The sequence below is a fragment of the Protomyctophum parallelum genome (genome assembly GCF_964188405.1).
Source record: "Protomyctophum parallelum genome assembly, chromosome: 14".
NCBI lineage: Eukaryota > Metazoa > Chordata > Actinopteri > Myctophiformes > Myctophidae > Protomyctophum > Protomyctophum parallelum.
Window position 1 is genome coordinate 21,698,389 of NC_139709.1, and position 26,139 is coordinate 21,724,527.

The window sequence follows — 26,139 nt, forward strand, 5'->3', positions numbered from 1 at the left end:
CTCCTCTCCCTTCGTCTCCTCCTTTCCCCTCATCTCCTCTCCCTTCGTCTCCTCTCCTCCTTTCCCCTCATCTCCTCTCCCTTCGTCTCCTCCTTTCCCCTCGTCTCCTCTCCCTTCGTCTCCTCTCCTCCTTTCCCCTCATCTCCTCTCCCTTCGTCTCCTCCTTTCCCCTCATCTCCTCTCCCTTCGTCTCCTCTCCTCCTTTCCCCTTCTCTCCTCTCCCTTCCTCTCTTTTCTCTCCTCTCCTGCCGTCCCTTTCTTTCTCCTCTCCCTTCGTTTTCGCTTCTCTCGCCCGCCTCCCCTCCTCTGCTTCCCTCCCTTAGATTTCTCTCCTCTCCCTCAAACCACACGCGCCACCGCTCTGCCACTGTGTGTAGACTAGTGGAGGAAGTGGACAAACGCCACCCTGGATGTTTAGATTGTGACACTGCCATAGTTTCTCGCCCTCCATGTGTGTTTGCTCAATAATGCAGTTGAAGTCATGTTGAACTTTAATAGCAGCCTAGGTTGGACTATACCTGCAGGATATGATATAGGGCCAAATATTGCCTGTCATCTTTTTACGATACTTGTGCTGAGGAACCAGAAGTAGTAAATCCACCTTTTTAAATTATGTCCCTTAAATTGAGTCCCTGGCACTAGATAGTCAAATGGGGGTCAGGGGCCAAATATAGGGGGTCCTTGTTTGAGAACCATTGCGATAGCGAACTTCTGGCAATGGTAATTTTATTTAACATGAACACAGGCATGTAACTTTCACAACATTTGTTTTGAAACCGTCATAAGTATAAATTAAACTTTTGTCTTTAAACCGCAAGGGTGGAGGCCAAAGTGGCCAAAGCTAAAAACCTCATGACCTTTATGTAATGATGTCACTGGAGAAATAGAAACAGTTATGCCACGCAAACCCACTGACAGTACCACCATTCACAGTGACGTCACACACACACACACACACGCGCACCGATTCTCAACCTTTTTAAGTTTCAAGGACATTCAATTTGATCTCTCACACACACACACACACACACACACACACACACACACACACACACACACACACACACACACACACACACACACACACACACACACACACACAGTAATGTCTCTACCGTTTCTGACGGATGGAAACCGCATATGTCCAAGACTGTTACTTTTCACGATTCAAATTAAAATAACACTGGTGTGCGCACACTGTGGCTGCCACTCCATTGCAGATTCACTGCCACTAATACTACCGGTATATACATTACATTACATGACATGAATGCTGTATAAAACAAAACCAGTCACAAGATGTATTTATATTAGCCAAATGACGTCTCATGTCATCAGTTTAGTGGCATAAACAAACATTAAAAGTAATATAGACTTGGCTGCCATAATATGACGTCATTTCAAAAGCTAGCAGATCCACAAGCTCAAAAGCAAGCTTGTGTATCTGCTACTTTTGTGTACAGTATGTATGATCAGGGAGGGTATTAATTTACGAAAAAACGAAAAGTTTAAAATTATGGAGACAACAATTTGTTTCCTATACTATAACTATGAGTTGTTTAGCTGGGGACCCCTGGGACCCTCTCAAGGACCCCCGGGACTGCTGCACACCGCGTTTACGACCAGTGCAGCATGTAGTGCAGCATGTAGTGCAGCATGCAGTCTTTAGCCCGCCATGAAGCAGACATGTCCAAACCTTGGGTGTTTTTGTCTTCACATTATGTGAAATGAGTCCTCTATTTGACCATCCTAGGAGCGGTGAGCAGCCGCTGGGTGTGAAACACCCAGGGAACAGTTAGGGGTCAACACCCAGGGAACAGTTAGGGGTCAACACCCAGGGAACAGTTAGGGGTCAACACCCAGGGAATAGTTAGAGGTCAAGTGTCTTGCTCAGTTTGACACTTCAACAAATTGCTGAGAGCTGAACACGAACCTGGGACAGTGGGACCTTTGCCTTCCAAGGCAGGCTCTCTTAACCCATTCTGACCTGAGATCAGATTCTAAAAATGTCTTCTACGTCCTGACAGTTTTCTGAAAAAGCTATGTTTCTATGTCAGTCGTTCTTCGATTTTTCAAAAATAGCAGACCTACAAGCTCGTAGCGCGCCACTCGGTGGCTATGCAATTTTATTGTATTGTATTGCATTTTTGTAGAGAAAGACCTTTTTTGTTTTCACACATAAAATGGAAAACATGGTAAACGGAATAGCAATGCAGTGCAAGGATGTGAAAAAAGGCTGAGATTGTGACATACATTCGGCTACACTTCCAACAAAAGACTATCGATATTGCACTGTAGATAAATAAAACAGTTGATAAATAAATGCAATGCATATGTATTGACTTTGTTACAGTCCAAATGGATGGGAGATAAACCATTTTCATGTTTTCAAATATGAACCACCTTTGAAAAACCTTGCCTTGGACACCACTGACATAAAATATCATGCGTCAGCCTCGGTTTGTGTCACTTGCTCTGCATCAGAGGCAGTGTGAACATGGGCGACAGAGTCGAACCCAACATCGCACTGCATTCCCAGGAATGCGGGCGGTGACGATATTCCAAAAGATAACAAGAAGTCTGCGGTGCTCTATGCAAACCCACCCCGCCTGCGTTTTACTGTAGGCCCATAAAACACTGGTGGCGGGCGGCTCGGACGCGCTACCACAGATGGGGCCTGTTACTTTGCAAGTGCGTCAGAGTGGTGAAAAGGCAATCTATATTTTGCATACGCTGAGCACTGGGGACAAAGGCCTATTGTACAGTCATGGACAGGCTGCTACAGTCATCACCATGGTAATTCAAAGTCTCTTCATTTCCATGTGTTCTCCAACCGCTCAACTGCCCACTACCTGGACATACAGTGTGTACTGTACCGTACATATGACTGTGTGTGCATATACTCCATTGACACTCATTTCATACATACTTGATATCTGCTGCTAAATGACGCTGCATCGAACGTCCTTCGAGATTTTCAAGTGGATACACAGTATGACATTACATGTGTGTTGTACTTGTACAGTCCTATTCAGTATTTTAGCCGTGACGTGAGCGCCCCCTCCAGAGATACTTCCGGGTCCTACTTTTGTGTCGCTTTTGTGTCCCCATAGAGTTATACTGTGTCGCACCGTCGGACTAAATCTGAGACGAAAACAACCACGAAAGTCTCATTTTACCGCTTTCCTTGCAACAACAAAGCTACTGGTCTCCCAAATCTGGCTGTGACAGGCCGTCTGCCCTACACTGAATACTATCGCCATTTTATTTCATTGTGTCAACTAAATCCTCATTAATGCAAACTAGATTCAACATACTCAACCCTGCACACATTCTAAATATGCCCCCGAAATATTGTACTGAGCAAATGGACTGTTACCACCTTCAATAATAATGATAATAATAGTCCAATACTTGGACCCGGACGTAACGCAGGACTACAAAATGACGTCGGACTTAAATACAGAATGGTGGTCGTATGTAGTCTGAGTTGCTACCTAAAGGACACAAGTGGATAAAGCATTGGTTTTCAACTTGGGGTCAGAGTGACCCGTAGGGGTCCTTGAGGGGTTTCCACGGGGCTACTTAGCTGAACGACTGATAGGATCTTTAGGGGTCTGGGGCTTAGAGTATACTCTAAGGTCTGGGGATCTTTGGAATGAAAAAGGTTGAGAATCAGTGTGGCAGAGCATATTGTTGACACAGCCATGGCAAGGAGGGTGAGAGTGTACTAATATTAGTTTTATTTGATTATTACTTGTGCGCTCTGCTTGCGCAAGAGCGTGCAAGTAATAATTTCGCCCAGTCTCTTTCACCGTGACAGCCAACCCGCCATTTTATGCTTATGCAAAAAAACATCAAATCTGTGCCTGTTTTGCTGGGACCAGATTACACAAATGACCATATTTCTTACGTCATCATTGAGAGCTAGTCATACGTATACTATATACATAATCAGTAAAAATAAAATAGCAAATTGTGCCTGATCTGCTGGGACCAGAGTACGTGGTGTGTATATGTATGACTAGCTCTCAATGATGAAGTAAGAAATATGGTCATTTGTGTAATCTGGTCCCAGCAAACCAGGCACAGATTTGCTGTTTTTCTTGCATAAGCATAAAATGGCGGGTTGGCTGTCACGGTTTTTGGCGCAAAGTAACCACAGTATACCGCTAATCAACTTACAACTACATACTCTATATAGTATATGTACAGTATATACGTATGTCTTACGTCATCATTTAGAGCTAGTCATACGTATACTATATACATAACCAGTAAAAATAAAATAGCAAATTGTGCCTGATCTGCTGGGACCAGAGTACGTGGTGTGTATTTGTATGACTAGCTCTCAATGATGACGTAAGAAATATGGTCATTTGTGTAATCTGGTCCCAGCAAACCAGGCACAGATTTGCTGTTTTTCTTGCATACGCATAAAATGGCGGGTTGGCTGTCACGGTTTTTGGCGCAAAGTAACCACAGTATACCGCTAATCAACTTACAACTTACAACTACATACTCTATATAGTATATGTATATGTATGTCTTACGTCATCATTGAGAGCTAGTCATACATACGTATACTATATACATAATCAGTAAAAATAAAATAGCAAATTGTGCCTGATCTGCTGGGACCAGAGTATGTGGTGTGTATATGTATGACTAGCTCTCAATGATGACGTAAGAAATATGGTCATTTGTGTAATCTGGTCCCAGCAAACCAGGCACAGATTTGCTGTTTTTCTTGCATAGGCATAAAATGGCGGGTTGGCTGTCACGGTTTTTGGCGCAAAGTAACCACAGTATACCGCTAATCAACTTATAACTACATACTCTATATAGTATATGTATATGTATACGTATGTCTTACGTCATCATTTAGAGCTAGTCATACGTAAACTATATACATAATCACCAAATTATACGGAAGATAACTCAATTACCATTAAAACATTCATTAAAAATTGGATTATTGAACGTCAGAGGTTATCTAACACATTTAGAAGATATAAACTCAGATTCCCAACTCGAAATGTTGGATCTAATAGCTTTTACTGAAACACACTTAAAGAAAAATAATAACATTACTTTTAAATTAAAAACAATGAACACGAATTACAATACAATCAGGAATGACAGAGAAAAAGATATAGGTGGGGGAGTTATGTTTGCTATAAAAGAAGATATTTCCATTGAAATAATTCAAAATGAAATCAGGATATTAGAAAAAGTAGAACACGTATGTATACATGTAAAAGATAAAGATCTATATATCATTCTTATGTACAGATCACCTAAAACAGACCTTTCGAAATTAAACACATTTCTCGAAAACATGGTAAAGTATCTATCATCTCCGACTTCTGCAATTATGATAATAGGATATTTCAATGAAGACCATAATACTGAGAAAGATAGAAGTATAAAGACCTACATGTCAAGATTAGGCTTTAAACAATTAAATACAAATCCAACTACAGATTACGGAAGTATTTTAGATCATGTATATTTTAACAAATGTGAAAGTATTATTACAGAAATTTAAGTTAGAGACACATATTACTCTGATCATGGTTTAGTATTAATATCACTATAGTCCAAGATGAAATACATTTAAAACAATTGACAATTTACAATAAGTAATACAATAATTATACTGTATAATATATTTTAATTCAGTTTATATACATTTTTCATCACATATCAATGATCTATTTTTCTTTGAAAAACTAAAAAGGGATCTAGAATATATCTACATCGATAAAACTGTATTTCTTATATAGATAGAAACTTGAACCATACTTAATAATACTAGGTGTTTACATGCATAAAGTAGATAGGTAGCAAATAGTTACACCTAATAATTAGACATTTCAAACGTTCCTTCACAGAGATCGAGATTCCACCGTTTACAGAATAATTATACTGTATAACATATTTTAATTCAGTTTATATACCTTTTTTTCATCACATATCAATGATTTCTTTTTCTTTAAAAAACTAAAAAGGGATCCAGAATATATCTACATCGATAAAACTGTATTTCTTATATAGATAGAAACTTGAACCATACTTAATAATACTAGGTGTTTATATGCATAAAGTAGGTAGGTAGAAAATAGTTACACCTAATGATTATACATTTCAAACGTTCCTTCACAGAGATACTGAGATTTAACAGTTTACAGCGGTCGAAAGTACTTGCGCGCTCTGCTTGCGCACTAGTTGGCCATTTATGGCCTACTAGTGTGCAACAAGCAAGTATGCACTCGACAGAGTGCAGTTCTAGTTACTTATTATTATTAGTTTCATCTCGATGAACTGTTGCACACCTACAGGGGGCACACACCTAAGAGGTGAGACACGTCTGAGACATGGCACGAGGAGTCCGATTTGAACTCGCAACTGACAAAGAGCTAACTGGTTGAGCTGCCAGGCATCTAATTACTAAATGCTGTGCTCCTCATTACTGGAAGTGCATGTCATCACTGTCAGGTGGAAACCCGTTACTTTTCAATTCAAATTGATCCAATGCAGTTATTTACTATTTATTATTTAGTCATTGGTTTAATATTTATAAAACCCACAGAGAAACATAACATTCAACCTTTTGCCTCTATTTCGAGCTTTTAGATCAGCTATTTTTTAGAACTTAACTGTTATACATCGTAGCCTAAAACGTAACGTAGCGTAAAATATATTTAAAACATACAAGATTAAATATGGAGATACGAGGTTTCTAAGCCTATGCTTGCAACGAAATGCAAGCTCAGTGCAACTTCAATGAACTTGCATCACACGCTCTCAAACAAACATCAAACGGGGCAGGGATAAAAAACAAACGTTGGACATTTGCAGATGTATATTCCCAGCAACAGGCAGCAGCCACATCACACACAATCCCTGTTCAAATAGTGCATCACGCCAGCAGTGCAGCTTCTTAAGCTTCTTAAACTTAAAGACAATATGATTGTTGCTGTGCAAACAGGCCCCGAAAAACAAACAAGCTTTTGCAGACCGGTTAACTACACAAAACATAGCTCGGGTGTTCTCAAAGTGGGGTCTGGGGACCACCAGGGCTCAGTGGGGGGTTCAAGTGCGTCCACAGTAACCTCATAAATACCTTGGCTATTTTTTTTTTTTTAATTTTTTAAGGTTAAATACATGGAGTATTTCCGAAACATTTGAACAACACACATCTTGTATGGGGATTGGGGGATCCCTGGTAAAAAATATTTTCAGATGTGGGTCCGTGGCCAAATACATGAATGGGGCAAACATTTGGCAAAAATAGGAGACCTACAATATTGTAGATTTCAGCAAAGAGATACTAGCAGAACTTGAACAGAGAGAAGGTTAACTGTGTGTTTAGGGCAGGGGTCAGCTCAGCTAGAACCCCCTAGCTGAGAGAGAGAGAGAGAGCTGAAGCAGGGACCCCCACTATATTTAATTGAATTGTTTTATCTGTACTTTCTGCTTTTTCCCCCCTCTTTACCTCTTTTCCAAAAATAGCCGAACTACAAGCTTGTAGATCTGCTATTTTTGGCTAAAGTTCTCTTCAGAATAGTGTTTAGGGTATAGGGTTCAAGTCGTTAATGTAAAAATAAAATAAAGATTTGCCGGCTTCTCTGTAGTAACTCCGAGGACCCCTGATTTAGGGTTTCAGTGAATACGATGCACCGCCCGACACACGTTTGGACTGAAAGGTCCACGGATGGTAGGAGAACAACCGCATGGGAAGGTGAGCTTAAAACGTTTCAGGGTCATTATGTCCACAGTAGACATACTGTAACACAGACATCATCCCCACTGGCCATTTTACACAGAGGTACATTAAACACTTATTTCAAAAGGGTTCTCAAAACAGGAGAACTTCAGACTCATTCGACTGAAACAGAGTGTGGTTTTCAGGTGCCATGAAAGGAAGATGCTTTCACGTCCAGTGGTGGACAAAAGTACTCAACCCTAGTACTCGAGTCAAAGTATAGATATTCATGGTCAAATATTATTCCAGTTGCTTTTAAAAATTACTCAAGTATTCAAAAGTACATATTATAAAGTACATTTTCATTTTAATATCAATGCCATTCCTGTATTAAAATGTAGATTTAGAAAATGTTCAACAAATATCAATACTGACAATAGGCTCCCATTAAAAATTAACCACCCTCCAAGTGGGGGTGCAGTACTTAGTTTAGACAGTTTTTGGTTTAGACTAGTCATTGGTTAGACCAGTCATTAGTCCTACAACTACAACCTATTTCAAACCCTCATCCTAAACCTAACCTCCCACGCGGCAGCACACCTAAACCTAACCTTAACCCATGTCTAAGTATGCACCCCTGTTGGAGGCCATGTCACTGACAGAGCAATAGTCTTACCTTGTTGGAGGCCATGTCACTGACAGAGCAATAGTCTTACCTTGTTGGAGGCCATGTCACTGACAGAGCAATAGTCTTAACTTGTTGGAGCCCATGTCACTGACAGAGCAATAGTCTTACCTTGTTGGAGGCCATGTCACTGACAGAGCAATAGTCTTACCTTGTTGGAGGCCATGTCACTGACAGAGTGATAGTCTTACCTTGTTGGAGGCCATGTCACTGACAGAGTGATAGTCTTACCTTGTTGGAGGCCATGTCACTGACAGAGTGATAGTCTTACCTTGTTGGAGGCCATGTCACTGACAGAGTGATAGTCTTACCTTGTTGGAGGCCATGTCACTGACAGAGCGATAGTCTTACCTTGTTGGAGGCCATGTCACTGACAGAGCGATAGTCTTACCTTGTTGGAGGCCATGTCACTGACAGAGCGATAGGTCTGGATGGTCTCCAGCTGGTCCAGACACCAGTCCAGCTCCTCCATGGTCTCCATCGCCAGCTTCTGGTACGTCTCATCTGCCAACAGACACACGGACATGTACTCAGAGGGTCCCAGAGGGTCCATGTTGTTCACGACGTCGGCGGAGGAGCCCCCCGGCGGCACTGAGGCAGCATGCTGCTGCTGCGGGGGTCCAGGTCCAGTCCTTACGGAGGACGAGGAGGAGGTGGGCTGCCCCACACCACCACCACCAACGGGACGTCCCGCAGTGGACGAGGAGCAGCAGGGGGGAGAGAGGGAGCACGAGGAGGAGGTGTGCACGCCACACAGCTGCTCCTTCATGCCGTTAACGCGGGGGTCCTGAACAACTTCAGTGGAAAGAAAAGTCCTGCTCCAGGGGGGGAATGCGATGCCGTTTCGGCACGTTTCTCCAGCTTTCTCTCCCTCTCTCTCTCGCCTCTTTGCACCGTCTCCCTTTGTCAATATGCCCTTCTTTCCCTCGCTCCCGTGCTCCCTGTGCGCCCCCCTCCCGTTCTGTCCCATTCCCACTCTCTCTCTCTCTCTCTCCTTCCCTCTCTCCCGCCTTAACCCTGTCGTGCGAACTAGGCGGTCTGCTGCCTCCTGCTGTAGCTGTGTCAATGACCCCACTAACCCCCCTTCTCCTCTCTCTCACACACTCTCTCTCTCTCTCACACACACACACACACACACACACACACACACACTTGGATTACTGCACTTGAGAGACAGTCAACATTTTAGGTTGATTCTATGAAATCTTTTGCAGTTTTACGCCAACTGTGCAACCTGAATCTTTTCCCAACTGTAAACCTGACACTAAGAATCTTTGTTTAAACCATAAGAGCCATGTAAGACCAGGAAGACTGTCCTATAAGTCTTTCTAAAATTCTACTATGCTTGTGGGGCCCTCAAAAGTATGCACACAAACACAAACACACACACACACACACACACACACACACACACACACACACGCATGCACACGCACCCCTGAGGCGGCTTTTGGAAGAGGCGGAGTCCATTCAGGCGAACTCATGCACCCCTTTTCACTTTCTTTTTTACCCCCAAAGCAGAAGACAAAAAGTGTGGGACAGATTGACGTGTCAATCTGTTGCATAAGCTATGATACGATATCACTGCAGGAAGGGATCCCAAAATATCAGGATAATATATGTTGTACAATTCATAGTAAAAAATAGCTGACCTACAACCTCACAACGTGTTCCCATGTGATGCATTGTGAGCTAGTAGATTTGGTATTTTCACTACCTTGGACAGTTTTCGTCTATACTAGTGACCTGTCCAAAATAGGGACGCCAGATGTGAAGTGGTTAGTGGAATTGAATTCAAAATGTAATAGCAATACCACATTATAAAAAAACACTCTGTTACAAGTAAAAGGCCTGTGTTAAAAAAGTTACTTAATAAAAGTACAAACGTATTGGCATCAAAATATACTTGGGAGAAGATACAAAGAACCAAAGTGGAAGTACATCAGATTTAAAAAATCGTTTGTACCAGCATCAACTACGATGTTGAACGAGGCTCTGAAACAGCAGTAACTGTGTGAGGCTAGATTATCCACATCATGTGTGCAATTGTGTAATGTCGTGTCTCCCTCTGTAATGTATTTTTGTTCGTCAATCGTCATTGATGTTTTATGTGTGGCTGTAGCTGGGGTGAAAGCCCAAGACAAATTTCCCTTGTGGACAATAAAGTTTACCTTGACCTTGATACTTTAAGTACCAAACGTAAAAGTACTAAATATTTGAGAATAGCAGATCTACAGCGCTTGTAGAGAATAGCGCTGAAGTGGTTAACGTATGTTTCGTAATGATAATAATAATACAAATATACAAATACACTACAAATATGTAGTGGAGTAAAAGTGCAATATTTGCCTCTGAGATGTAGTGGAGTTAGTAGAAGTAAAAGCATTAAAAATTGGAAGTAGTCCAGTAAAGTTAAAAAATAATTCACAATTGTACTTAAGTACAGTACTTTGCCACAAAGACAACCTGCAGCAGATTCCAAAACCTGATTCACCTGAGGCCTCAGGCTGCTTCTTCTAAACTACGCTGTCCAGACTTCCTCCTTCAAGGCAGTGGTTTAAAGAACTACGCTGTCCAGACTCCTTCAAGGCAGTGGTTTAAAGAACTACGCTGTCCAGACTCCTTCAAGGCAGTGGTTTAAAGAACTACGCTGTTCAGACTTCCTCCTTCAAGGCAGTGGTTTAAAGAACTACGCTGTCCAGACTCCTTCAAGGCAGTGGTTTAAAGAACTACGCTGTCCAGACTCCTTCAAGGCAGTGGTTTAAAGAACTACGCTGTCCAGACTCCTTCAAGGCAGTGGTTTAAAGAACTACGCTGTCCAGACTCCTTCAAGGCAGTGGTTTAAAGAACTACGCTGTCCAGACTCCTTCAAGGCAGTGGTTTAAAGAACTACGCTGTCCAGACTCCTTCAAGGCAGTGGTTTAAAGAACTACGCTGTCCAGACTCCTTCAAGGCAGTGGTTTAAAGAACTACGCTGTCCAGACTCCTTCAAGGCAGTGGTTTAAAGAACTACGCTGTCCAGACTCCTTCAAGGCAGTGGTTTAAAGAACTACGCTGTCCAGACTCCTTCAAGGCAGCGGTTTAAAGTAACCAAACACATCTACTCAAATACTGTACTTTTATGTACAAAATGTGAGTACTGGAATGTCAGAAATAAATGTCAAACTTTTTTTTTTTTTTTTAACTACATTTTTATCCCACGATTTTGTAACCCAGTTTTCTTATCACCCAGTGCCAATTATCTATGTAATCCTGGGCGCTACACTTCCTCTGCCAACCTGGGGGGGCAGCGGACTGACCTCATGCCTCATTCTATGCATGAGGAGTCCAAGCTGCTTCTTTTCACCTGACAGAGGGGAATTTCCCCGGCCGGACGTAGCGCGTGGAAGGGACACGTTATTCCGACCAGTTCCTTTCCCCTCCATCAGGCGCCCCGGCTGGCCAGGGGGAGGTTTTAGAGACCAGGATTACGGCATGTTTTTGTGAGGGTATCTACCCTAGGGGACACGGGGAGAACATGCAAACTCCACACAGAAAGGAAATGTCAAACCTTTTAATAAGAAATACAGAAAATAGCATTGCAGTGGTAGCCGTTTTCTGGTTCCATCGGTCCCCATTTATTTTCCCCATAGAGATTTCGAAACATATTTATATCAATTATTTTAAGCCTAGAATCCAGGATCCTGGTGAATCATGACCATAAAAAAATGATTATGTGAAAATAATAATGAAAGCCGAAAAACAAAAAGGTATTTATTAAATATAGTATATAATTCAATATATCTTTTCTTTTCACAGAATAAAGTGTTTTATGGTCATAATTCACCAGGATCCCGGATGGCTTGATTCTAGGCTTAAATTAATTTATATAAATGTGTTTGGAAATCTCTATGGGAAAAATGAATGGGGTCTGGAACGATGGAACCAGAAAATGGCCACCTGTCCCGGGCTTAGGTAGTTACTAGTTATTCATTCATTTCTGTTTGGAGGTTTGAGTTGAAAATGTTTGGGAATGTCTGCTTTACAGAGTTGCAATAGCAACTGGCTTTGGCACCATCACCACGCTGGCCCAACCGGCTGTCTACCATCCCATACCCTCTGGACAGAGAGAGAGAGAAAAAAAAAAGCCTGTATCAAACAGCAAACGCTGTGTTTGCACAAGCAACATGAGAGGCAAACTTTGACTCCCTGAATTGGGGGGAGTCCAGACCAGGGTTTGACTCGGTGCCAAAGAAACCAAAGCACTTCCTCTCTGGCCCTGAACTTACACAAAACACGGAGAGGAGTTTTTAGTCGGAGCTGGGGGTCAGTCACTGTCAAAGACAAACGGTCAACTTGACTAAAACAACCCTGTCGCCAGGAATTAGGTTGCATTGTGTCAGGCATCTTGTCGATGAAATGTGATAAAATAATCAAAGATAATAATGCAAATACGTTCAGAATTCAGCTTGGAAGGGTATATCGCACAGGGTGATTATTTAAAATAATAATCTGGGCCCAGAGGGAGAGAACATTGAAGGCATACAGTAAAGGTTTTCATTGTACACATTTTTTGATCCCTAAAGTAATCAAAATCTGTCAAAATCTTTTAAGAAAATATTATTTCCGATTAGTATAAAATAGGGTTTAATTGTCCGATATAAGTTTTGTAATAATAATCTAAAGTAGCTAAAGTTTTCAACAGCTGTAGTGAGTAAAACCTCAAGGACCAGTACTTGAGTAAATGTACTTAGAAAAAGGAGCCGTGGAGGAAGAAGTAAGTATGGAAAACACTCATCTTTACTTCATAGAGGGCTTCACACATGGAAGAGATTTAGCCCATATGCTTAGCACAACAGGACGACCCGCGTGCCCCCCCCCCCCCCCCCCCCTCCCAATTTACGTCAATATAGTGGATCAAAGCACATCAAAGCACTGTGATGACATAAAAGGCTCAACGAACCGCTGCTGTTTAAAACAAAGGGCTCCAGTGGAATCAGATTCTGCACGGTGCGCATGCAGTTGGCGTGCGGTCGCTGCTAATGAAAGGTACAGTCGCACAGCGTAATAATGATGACCAGGGCTCTTGGGACCCCCAAAAAGGGAGGGGGAGTAATTATACAGGATTACCTATGTATATGGTTGGTTGTCACGCCATCTATCTGCCACGGCGGCTCTCAAGCGGCGGCTGGCGACCCGCGATGTGCCACGACTCCTCGAGCCTCGTACTGCGTATACAGTATATACAGTACAGAGATTCCTCACATGAACGCATGCACAAAAGGCTTGCATGTGCACGAAGCCCCCTGGATGAAATTGACCTCTTAAAAAGGACCACTTCACCACTTTTCAACCAGTCTTCATGCACAGTTTTGTTCTACTCAGTCTGTGTCTCATAGGAGGGCTGTGGGCAGTTCAGAAACCAGTCTATCAGGGACATCATCGATGCAAGCTAAGGCTTTCGATTCCTGAAAAGTTGCAATGCGATAATGGAAGCCATTGTTCTCGTGATAATAAAAATCTAAATATATTTAAAGGTATATTCAGTGATTTCACTTAATTCAAATATCACTTCTTTTTTTGTTTTGTTGTGATAATCCTCCCTACTATAGAGTGTGCTGACCATACTGTATAAGGAGTTCCTCCCTGTCCCCAGTTAACCCCTGGCGGTCAAAAAACCGTAGGTTTCGCTTTTGGCTAGGTGGCCCAGACTTCATCCAATCAGGATAAAGAGGGGCTTTCCGCCAATCATGATCGAGCGGGGGCAGGCCTTGGTGTGTGTGCTGTTGGCCTGTCGCGTGTCCCCCCACTGTGCGTGCATGTGCACATCTTGTTACCGGGGCGGACCAAGGTTTTTTCGAAATCACCCAAATCACTGAATCTTGTTTAAAAAAAAGCCTAAGGAGTATGTCACTGGAAGACGGGTTTCTGAACTGCCAACAGCCCTCCTATGAGACACAGTAGAAAAACATGTGTACTGTTTAATCATGAAAATGAGTGAGGACCAATTATATGGTATAGGTTGAAAAGTGGTCCTTATCAACCCATAAGACCCATAAGAGGCCGATTACCTTCTAAATCCTAACAGTTATATGTTGTGGTTCTCAAACTTTTTCATCTAAATTAAGGACCCCGGAAATTTTATGAATATTTGGCCTTAGACCCGGAACTCAATACATTTTGTGACAGAGAAGCACAGGCATGGGTTAACACTCAAACAGGCATCCCTATTTTGTGTCATCATTGTCATTAATATGGGCAGAAAAGTCCAGAAATGAGCAAACATAGGTACAATTCTTCCAAAAAGTAGTTATAATAGCAGATCCACAAGCAAGTTGTTGACTATTTTAGCTAATTTTGCTACTATTGCAACTCTAGTACTGCCATACAACAAGGTATGTACTGTAGGATAGTCTTGGGTCCCAAGCTGAAAGGTTTTCACCAACATTTTCTACACGATATGTAATTGAGAAGTCTAATCCATGATCCCCCCCCCATAACCCAAAACGACTCCCAGACACCCGTGGCATTTTAGTCATGTAAAAGTCAGTGACACGGAGCAAAAGGAAAAGAAGGAGGGGCTGGGGGGGGGGGGGGTGGACGAGATCAAAGCAAGGCAAGGCGGCGAGGGATGTTGAACGCAGGCACACACACACCAGCGTGCGGCTGCCCTGAGCCGTATAGGAACCAACGGGGGAGACCGTGCCAAGAAGGTATTGACCACATCCTGCCCCTGGTTCCCTACGACGGGGATATTATAGAGACATTAGAGGGCTTTTTGCAGGGCAGTCAGAAGACATCAAAGGCTCAAATCACATGGGCCGCCTCGTCTCGACAGCGATTCGCTTCCAGTTCCTACTAGTCTAAAGAGCAGTGGTTCTCCAAATGTTTTCATGTCCAGGAAGGACCCCAGGCCCAGACTGAAATGGATTTGACCCCGGACCCCCCCCCCCCCCCCCATCTGAAAATGTTTGGTGCCCGAGACCCCCATTAAGAGACATTTAGTCTGTTAAAAGCTTTAACAATTATTTTTAAAAAATCAAAATGTTTTGAAAATAGACGATCTATGAGTTCACAGTGTGTGCATCGCAACGCATTGTGAGCTTGTAGACTGGCTATTTTCGAATAGCCAAATTATAAAATAGGATTTCAGTTGTCAAACTGTTACAGATTTTACTAGGGGTCCCCTACTATACAGAGAGGACAGATGAGTTAATGTTGTGGTGTAAAACAAGGACATTTCGGTTGAATCGCTCAGTCAAAGAAAGCCACACCAGTGGCTTCCACTGGATTACACTGTGGAACACTCCAAATACTAGAGAATGGAAAAAGATCTTAAAAGTGACTGTATCCAAACACAGAAGCCGTTTATTAGAAGGAATTACAAGTGCCTTCATTTTATGAGGAAACGGAGACAATTTAGAGTAGAGAGCGAGAGATATTATTGGTCTATTTCATTGCTCATTTGTAGAGTGTTTTAACATGCTGCTTTGTAGCATGGTTTCTACTCTTTAACAGGGTGTCATAAACATACGATGAACTAAACTGTGAACATGGGCAGCCAAATTACTACATCACTAACATCACTAACATCACTAACCCCATTATGTTTATACAGGTGGAAACTAAGTAACTAAGTAGATTTACTTCAGTATTTAATACTTACTCGATACCTCGACACTATTACTGAACATAGCTGATCTACAAGCTCACAACGCTTTGTGAGCTTGAAGATGGGCTATTTGACGAATCTTCGCCAATAGGGACGCTAGGGTCCAAAGTGGTTCATATTATTCTCGTGTCGCCCCCCTGGGGGCGTCTTTGGGGGTCTCAAGGTTCGGGGACCCCCAGGGACCCCCAAATGGTAACTCTGTCATTTCTCTACAGTTTTGGACGGGGGTGGGCTCGTTGGAATCGTGTCGCCCCCCTGGGGGCGTCTTTGGGGGTCTCAAGGTTTGGGGACCCCCAGGAACCCCCAAATGGTAACTCTGTCATTTCTCTACCGTTTTGGACGGGGGTGGGCTCGTTGGAATCTTTGGGGGTCTCAAGTTTCGGGGACCCCCAGATACCCCCAAATGGTAACTCTGTCATTCCTCTACCATTTTGGAGGACACCATGTAGAGGACACCATGTAGAGGACACCATGTAGAGGACACCATGTAGAGGACACCATGGAGGACACTATGTAGAGGACACCATGGAGGACACCATGGAGGACACCATGTAGAGGACACCATGGAGGACACCATGGAGGACACCATGTAGAGGACACCATGGAGGACACCATGTAGAGGACACCATGGAGGACACCATGGAGGACACCATGTAGAGGACACCATGGAGGACACCATGTAGAGGACACCATGTAGAGGACACCATGGAGGACACCATGTAGAGGACACCATGGAGGACACCATGTAGAGGACACCATGGAGGACACCATGGAGGACACCATGTAGAGGACACCATGGAGGACACCATGTAGAGGACACCATGGAGGACACCATGGAGGACACCATGGAGGACACCATGTAGAGGACACCATGGAGGACACCATGGAGGACACCATGGAGGACACCATGTTTAGGACACCATGGAGGACACGGTACGATGGCCGGTACAAATGGATTCTGCCCTCCCTCGAGTTTTGTTTGACTGTTGACAGACATATAGTGAAAATAGCAGAGCTTTGTAGATTGGCTATTTTCTATTTTTGTGAGACTATAAAGGTAAGGCAAGGCATCGGCTACAGTAACAACTAACAAGTGATTGTTTAACATGGACAGGCCTAAAATAAACGGTTTGTGACGCCAATGTGATGGCACCGAAGTGGAAACTATTTGTTTGTGTTAAAGAAACACAAAGACAACACAACACTGCCAAAGACTAAACTGTAACAACTTTAGTTAAACATAACAGAATAGTAGAGACCCGATATGATGGAACACACACACACACACACACACACACACACACACACACACACACACACACACACACACACACACACACACACACACACACACACACACACACACACACACACACACACACACACACACACACACACACACACACACACACACACACACACACACACACACACACACACACACACACACACACACACACACACACACACACACACACACACACAAATCCATCATCACCTCTAGTTGGTTATAAATGCAGTGCTAAATGGGTCAACAGACATTTCACAATGTCATCTGTCAAAGGTGGCGCGATGCTCTGTCACAGTGTGAAAAGTCCCACTCCAGGACACACAAACGCACACTGAACTTTTCCAGACTACAGGCCGTCTTTATTTTTGTCTGAGGATTGCTTTTTTTCCTTCTGGTCCTCTACTCACTACTAATGCTTTGGCCATATGCTGGATACTGCAAAGAGGACAACAGGCTCTCAGTGTGTGTGTGTGTGTGTGTGTGTGTGTGTGTGTGTGTGTACACTTGTATTACTATACCTGAGGGCCAAACACCCCCCCCCCCCCCTAGTACAGTACACTATATCAATGTACTGGTCCTCCTCACAGGAGAAACGGTTGTTTTATGATTAAAATAAATATTTGGGTAGTTACAGTAGGCATAGTGTTAGGAAAACATAAATATTTGGGTAGTTACAGTAGGCTTAGTGTTAGGAAAACATTAATATTTGGATAGTTACAGTAATCATAGCGTTAGGAAAACAACATAACATTTAGAGTTTAGGTTTAGAGTTACGCCTGATTTATACATAGTTGTGTCCCGGTGTTACGCGCCGGAAAAATCGCCATTTTGTCCCCACATGTATATACTGTAGTAATACAAACGCGTGCGTGTGCGTGTGTGTGTGTGTGTGTGTGCGTGTGTGTGTATAGGCAGAGCGAGCCTGCATCTCTTCTTGCTCTCTCTCCCTCTAACCTCACAAACCAGCCAGTACAACAATCAGCCATGAGCACGGCTACGCACGCAATAATCTAAATCTACAAAGTAACTAGACTAAAACTAAAGTTTTCAAATAATTGTAGTGGAGTAAAAGTACAGCATTTTGATCCGAGATGTAGTGGAGTAGAAGTAAAAGTTGGAAATACTCAAGTAAAGTACAAATTCCTCAAAATTGTACAGTACTTAGTTACTTTCCACCACTGACACCAAGCACCAAAGTGCTAGTTTTGAATGTATATTATGAGCATCTCAGTAGCTTATGGAAGCTTTAACCACTTAAACATTATACTTAGTTGACCGGAGTCCCCCAGGGGTCCATACCGGGCCACTCCGCACATTCACACCGCGCTGCATTGTGAGTTTGTGGAACTATCAACATGTGTTGATAGCGAATACGGATCCAAATAGCCATACGCTGAATGTCACACAGCGTAACACCATGATGTAGGTGTGACTAACAGGAAATAACACGATCAATGTCAATGCCAACACGCAGTTAACCAGAAGTATCTGACTCATTTCTGGAGAAAGAAAGAGTTGAACAAGTTCGTCTTATCTAACACACACACTCACACACACACACCTCTCTCCTTGACCACACACACTTGCTTGGTGTGGTGTTTACATTTGTCTGCCGCCTGAAACACAGACTTGTGGGGAATTTGAGGGGAAAACACAATGAATCACGTCAGTGTCACCCCGAAAAAACACGAAACATTCACACGTACGTCAGCTGCCTTGGCTGCTGAGCGATAAAGAAAGATACACAAGAAAACAGAGAGAGAAAAGGAAAATAATGGGCTGAGAACAGAAGGCGAGTGAGACAAACTGAGAGGGAGGAAGAAAGAATGAAAGCGAGATCAAGAAACGGTGAGAGAAAAAGACGACAGCATGAAGATGACTCAGGGAGATAAGGAGACATGAGGGCAGCCAGGTGTCTGCAGCTCAACAGCAGTGATGGAACAAGTACTCAGATTCTTTAATAAAGTACAAAAGTGTTTGAAGATATATATTTTTCTTTATCCAAAACTAGCAGATCTACAAGCTCACAACACGTCACATCATGACACGTCGTGAGCTTGTAGATCAATCAAAATCTATAATGTTTAAGTATCTAAAGTTGTATTTAGAGTGGCGTGAAAAGTACCCTCTGAAATGTAGCGGAGTAGAAGTAGACGGTTTAGCCCGTAGCACTTGCCGTAGCATTGACGACCTTACAGGCGTATGCAAAGGCTCAACTTATCTAACTTATAGATAGCATTTTATGTAGTAAGTAAGTAAGTAGCCTTGTCGAGCCATGAGGCCCATAGGGGCAGGAGCCTATCTCCTGTTTCTGTAGCGTGAGGCAGCTTGATGTACAAGTACACCCCCTGGACATGACGCTAGTATGTCGCAGGGACTTACCCCCAATCCAACCCTTGATGCTGAGTGTCAAGCAGGGAGGCACTGGGTCCCATTTTTAGAGTCTTTGGTATGACCCGGCCCGGGGATTGAACCCCAACCTCCCAGTCTCAGGGCGGACACTCTAACCACAAGGCCACTGAGCTGAGCTTTTATGTAGACATAGCCCTATATAGTAAATGTATCTATGCATAGTTTCATTATATAGATATTCCACTATAAGTTTCTTAGCTTATGTATGATTCATGATGACTATATGTAGGCCTATATGATGTATTCCCATGTTTTTGTTCTTGCCTACTGTAAATCGCATTGGATTAAGAGTGAATGGCCCATAGCACTTACCCTAACCCCTTCGATAGCATTTATGTTGGCTTAGATAGCATTTGACACAGACTTATAGCATGTTATGTAGACAGCACTATAATTGTATTGTATATAGTCATAGCACGCCATAGTACATATGTATAGCATAGTAGTGAATATGTATAGTTTATTATGTATAGTGTATGTATAGTTGAGTATGTATAGTCATATAGATATTCCGCTGTTACCTTCTTAGCTTACGCATGTTTCATGATAAATGCTTTTATGTGATGTATTCCCATGCTTTTGTTCTGCCTAAATGTAAGTCGCTCTGGATTAAGAGCGTCTGCTAAATGCCTAAATTGTAAATTGTAAATTGTGTCTGCTAAATGCCTAAATCGGAATACGGAAACACCCAAGTCAAGTAATAGTAACTCAAAGTTGTACTCAAGCACATCACTTACAGTAACTGTACTTCACCTCTGCATGCTACAGTGCTGTAGTGTATATACTGTAGATTCAAGCACTGTAAACACCTCAGATTTTCCCACGGATAGGCCTGTAGCCAAATGTCACAGGAGAAAAACAAACCCCGCTATCGGAACACTGATCCATTTTCCTCACCGTCGCAGAAACAAAAAGCAGATTAGCGGCATTATTCTTTGGGCCGCGCATTCCTCACCCGGCACATAAACAGGCCTTAAAATTATGAGCCGTATATTTGACAGCTCATTAAAAATAAATAATCCCTGTATGAGGTGGCTCAGGTTCTATGTCGTTAAGAGCTTGGGGCGATACGACTTCAGATCGACATCGCCATTATTTCACTCGTTCATAAACTATTTATTGTCATAGTGAAAATGGCAAATCTACAAGCTCACGGCACGTTGTGAGCTTGTAGGTCTTCCATTTTCAATATTTTTGCATGCCGCCATTGTACATTGAGGTACATAATGCAGGGTCATGGTACTTAATCAGACAAATCATTTAGTTGATTGTATAAAAATAAATTATATATATATTTGTAATCGTCCCTGCCCCAATAACTTGTTTCTCAAATTATTCGATTAACCCACATGAGCAACGTCCATGTGTTTATCTGTTTCAGAGCAATATTAACCCATTAAAACCTTTTAGATTTTTGCATTGGCCATTCAAAAATAACAGAACTACAAGCTTGCAGCGTGTTTGAACGTCTTCTATTTTTTCGACACTTTTGAAAAATCTTGAAAGTGTGAGAGACCTAACCGATTTAGAAGGCATTTGTAGAATCGGCCTGAGGTCTTAATGGGTCCAAGTGGGTTATTGGTTCTATATATCGGTTTGGATAAATATTGTGGCTTGATTTCCCAGCCCTAGTAGTAGTTGTTGTTGTTGTTGCTGCTGCCAGTAGTGGCATATGGAGTGCGAGGACGCGCGGTCTCTTGGGGACCATGTGGTGTGTGTGTTGTTGGATTCCCACCCACACCACACACTGCCACTGCTTTGTCTTCATCTCCCAGGAACATAAACAACCTGCCCTGTTCTCTTCATGGTGCGGCTTCATCTCTTCATCTATCAAAAACAACAGCCGTTCCGCTGAAAACACACCAATGCATGTGCGTTTGAGTTGCGTGCGTGCACGCACACACACACACATTTATTACAATACTTGTGAGGACATCAACATTTATTTTTCTTTATTATAAACCATAACCCTCAAGTCTAAAATAGCCGATCTAGAAGAACACAACGATGTGCAAAACAGTGTGTGAGTGAGCTTGTACATCGGCTATTTTTGTTGCGTGACACTGGCGGCGCACAACTAGGCATAACTCCAACCTCCTAAACCTAACCTCTGAATGCCTCATTCTAACCGTGACCCCAGCCTGAATCTGTTCCAAATGGAAGCCCAATGCCAAAAAATATAACAGTTTTAACCGTGAAACATCCATTTATCTTGTGAGGACCAGGAAAATGGTCACACAATCCCCGACATTCTACCATACGTGCCCTCACAAGTACTACAGTCACACACACACACACACACACACACAGCGGAGGCCTGTTTGACAGGCCTTCACAATGCACCATGGAGCTGTGCTGGCACAGGGCAGCAGGAGGGATGGGCCAGCAGTCAGGTTTATGGCTGTGCTGACGTCAATAACATAATTCAAATACTTAACCAGGCTGCACGCTTCCAGCCCTCAGGATCCTCTCCTCTGGACGGGAGGCTGGAAAACCCGACACAGACATCCGGGATAGTCTGAGCGACTACACAGAGAGGCTGGAAGGGACTGCTGGAGCAGTTTAGAATGAGAGACATCAACCCTGTTGAATCCTCAACAGCACTTTAATCCAGATTGCTCTTTGTTAATTTTAGAGGTGCGAGAGTTCATTGAACTATCATCGATTTAATCGTTTGTAAAAAAATAAATACGATAGATGATACGATAAAATGTGGAACAATAAAATTGGCCTAAACGTATGTTGTCTTCCGTATAAGCTTAGCCTTCGGGAGGTCAAACACCATTTGAGTCCATTACAGTCCCCAGTTGGGGCTCCCTGGCTGCATCAGAACATCCAATTAGTTCCCAAACCTTTTTGCTCAAGACCCAAAAGAGAAATTTGCCGTTTGCCCGGGACCTAAACTAGTGAAAGATTGCAGATCTGCAATCTCAAAACAGGTCGCTTCACGCCGCGTTGCAAGCTTGAAGATGCAGCTGCCATTATCACAACTTATTATTTTATCGTTTCATTATATTCATAATTCATGAAATACTCGTTTATAAAAATAAATAAACATATGTACGAAATGAAGAAAGAAAAAAACGCAATATATCGCAATATTGTGCAGAACCTCACAGGGCAGAATAATGTTTATCCTGCACTTTACCTGGCAGTAGAGATCCCCCCCATTCAAGCAGTGAAGCCTGATGACGCACCGTGGCCCATGTGTATTTTGGCACAACCTGGCCATCTATTCGGCTAGTATCTCCTTACCAGGGAGATACATTTGTCATGATTGGAATAAGTAGGGTTGTGGTGGCGCAATAAGTAGCAATGTTGCCTCACAGCTAGAAGGTTCCGGCTTCAATTCCCGTCAGGGACGCTGATAGACACACGCGTTCTCCTCTGTACAAATGGAACCAAATGGACCCCATTTGTACACTTTGAGTTAAATTAAATGAATTTAAATGAGTTAAATTAACATTGATTTTACAATATAAATTGGGGGTCTAAGAGATAGAAATAACATTAAATGGGGGTCCGTATACTAATGCATGTCAATCTGGGGGTCCTTGAAATTAAACGGGTTGAGAATCACTGCTAGAGCCGTAAAAATCTTCTCCTTTGGGGGGTCCCTGGCATATCTTTTCAAATGGGGGTCCGCAGGCTAATAGGTATCAATTTGGGGGTCCTTGACATGAAAAAGTAAACCACTGGTTTACATAACCAAAGAAGTGTCTGCTGCACATGTTTAGATGCCTGTTAGATTGTCAGATCTACTGTATGCTGCTTGAATGTGTATGCTGAAAAACATTTAGATTGTCAGATCTATGCTGCTTGAATGTGGATGCTGAAAAACCTTTGCGTACACAAGCTAGGACCTGACGTGAGATATGAGCGTTGGCTGCTATCCAGTCAAACTGACAACATAATGATACATGCCGACAGCTGCGTTGAGAACAACATACAAAAATGTTTCGGTCTGCGCAAGTTTCATAAATGACGGCCCTGGGGTGCGAAGTTGGCATGATGTACAGTAATAATGTACATTTTATCCTAAGGCTGGCGCTACTTACTAGAGCGAAGGCCAAGGGTTCACGAAAATTTTTAATAAATCTTCCCTCCCCATCCGATCTAAGCTGATGCCGGAGATTTTACTCAAGCACAAGCTGTTTCTCCCCAATTACAGAAAATGAACACTAGGTCATAGCCCTTCTATGACCTACTTCTGATTTACTGTAATTGGGGAGAAACACACATACATTATTCAAGTTAGAAGAGTAGCTGGAACAACATAAATATTGACTTGCAGCAAAACACTTTTAGAGATTTGCGCAAAAAGAAAATGAAGTTGCCATAGCAACTTACTACACAAATTTAAGAATAGGCACTCAGAAGAGTGCAGACATAATGAAAACAGCAAATGTATAAGTCCCCCTAGCCTCGCGTAGCGATACTAATACCAAAGGCAGATAAAGGCTGGCTACGCCAGGCCAGAGTCCCCCAGCTAACAGGTCCACTAGGCTGGCTACGCCAGGCCAGAGTCCCCCAGCTAACAGGTCCACTAGGCTGGCTACGCCAGGCCAGAGTCCCCCAGCTAACAGGTCCACTAGGCTGGCTATGCCAGGCCAGAGTCCCCCAGCTAACAGGTCCACTAGGCTGGCTACGCCAGGCCAGAGTCCCCCAGCTAACAGGTCCACTAGGCTGGCTACGCCAGGCCAGAGTCCCCCAGCTAACAGGTCCACTAGGCTGGCTACGCCAGGCCAGAGTCCCCCAGCTAACAAGTCCACTAGGCTGGCTACGCCAGGCCAGAGTCCCCCAGCTAACAGGTCCACTAGGCTGGCTACGCCAGGCCAGAGTCCCCCAGCTAACAGGTCCACTAGGCTGGCTACGCCAGGCCAGAGTCCCCCAGCTAACAGGTCCACTAGGCTGGCTACGCCAGGCCAGAGTCCCCCAGCTAACAGGTATAGGTCCCCTACATTTTTCCTGTTCAGCAAATCTCTGCATCGAAAATAGCCAAGCAACAAGCTCACAACTTGCTGCTGCATTGTTGAGTTCATTGAGCTTGTAATTTGCCAATTTTCGTCAGTGTTTGCCTATTATTAGGAAATGGGTTGATACCGGATGAGGATCCAAATAGCCAGACGCTGAACACTATGATGTAGCTGTGAATTATCAGGAGTGTGGTGTGACTAACTAACATAATGTCAATTTGATATGTAGTCCTTTGACTGGAAGGAAATTGCCAATGTCAACAATATGCAGTAAACCAAAAATATCTGACTCATTTCTGGAGAAAGAACACACACACACACACACACACACACACACACACACACGTTTGCAGCCAGCACATTACATTTGAATTAATCGAAAAGTGCCTGAAGAAGGTCAGTAGACCGAAAGCTTGCTAAATAAATACATTGATTGTGCGCAGATCTGAGTGTGCGGAGCTTCCCTTTATTTTTTTCTCAATTAATCGAAAAGTAAAAGTAAATCCACAATAAAATAATCTATTCCGAGCACCTGCTGGCCTAGTGGTCCAGGCGCATGCCACATATAGGCTTTGGGCTGACAGCGTGTTGTGTGGTCGAGTCATGACGACCTTTGCTGCATGTCTCTCCCTTTCCTGTCAGTCTTCACTTGATATACTGTACTATCAATAAAGGCCAAAAACAAATCTTTAAAAAAAGAAATCTCTTCCTTTCTCAATATGTGGGAGCATGGAATGTTCATGGCAGTCCATTCATTCATTCATTTAGGAGGAGTTCCAGGATGTTTGTCACAGTCAGAGCAGGAAACAAACAGACGGGGGGCTAAAACATAACCTCCTTAATGCAGGTAAAAACAGCACTGCTTTCCTCCCTCTGCCATTATGCCCTGAGACACACACACACACACACACACACACACACACACACACACACACACACACACTTTCTAGGAAGTACATTTTGTGACTGCCATTTAATTTTTGGTGGGCATTTTTAACCCCAAGGCCTTAAAGAACCGATCTACAAAGTCACAATGTGTCATGCTGCAACGAGTTGCGAGTTTGTAGATCGGCTATTTTCGGTGAGTGACATCGGCGTGCAACTAAGTATAAATCAGTCAAAACTCCAAACCCAACTCCTCAACCTCTGAGCTCTAGGGCCCGATTTAACCCAACTCCTCAACCTCTGAGCTCTAGGGCCCGATTTAACCCAACTCCTCAACCTCTGAACTCTAGGGCCAGATTTAACCCAACTCCTCAACCTCTGAACTCTAGGGCCCCATTTAACCCAACTCCTCAACCTCTGAACTCTAGGTGCCCCATTTAATCCAACTCCTCAACCTCTGAACTCTAGGGCCCCATTTAACCCAACTCCTCAACCTCTGAACTCTAGGGGCCGATTTTCACCAGTGTC

At 43.1% G+C, this 26,139-nt stretch overlaps 1 protein-coding gene across 3 annotated transcripts in view; it reads right to left on the reverse strand.

Moving 5' to 3' along the window:
• Positions 1-26,139, reverse strand: part of LOC310870883 (3',5'-cyclic-AMP phosphodiesterase 4C-like) — a 287,386-nt gene that overhangs the window by 191,362 nt on the left and 69,885 nt on the right. For all 3 annotated transcript variants that reach the window (XR_014570277.1, XM_083782239.1, XM_083782240.1), the window contains one exon: positions 8,788-8,900. Coding sequence is in view for 2 of the 3 variants with exons in the window: in XM_083782239.1 (XP_083638365.1) it covers positions 8,788-8,900 (113 nt within the window). In the remaining variant the exon portion in view is untranslated. The remainder of the gene's footprint in view (positions 1-8,787; positions 8,901-26,139) is intronic.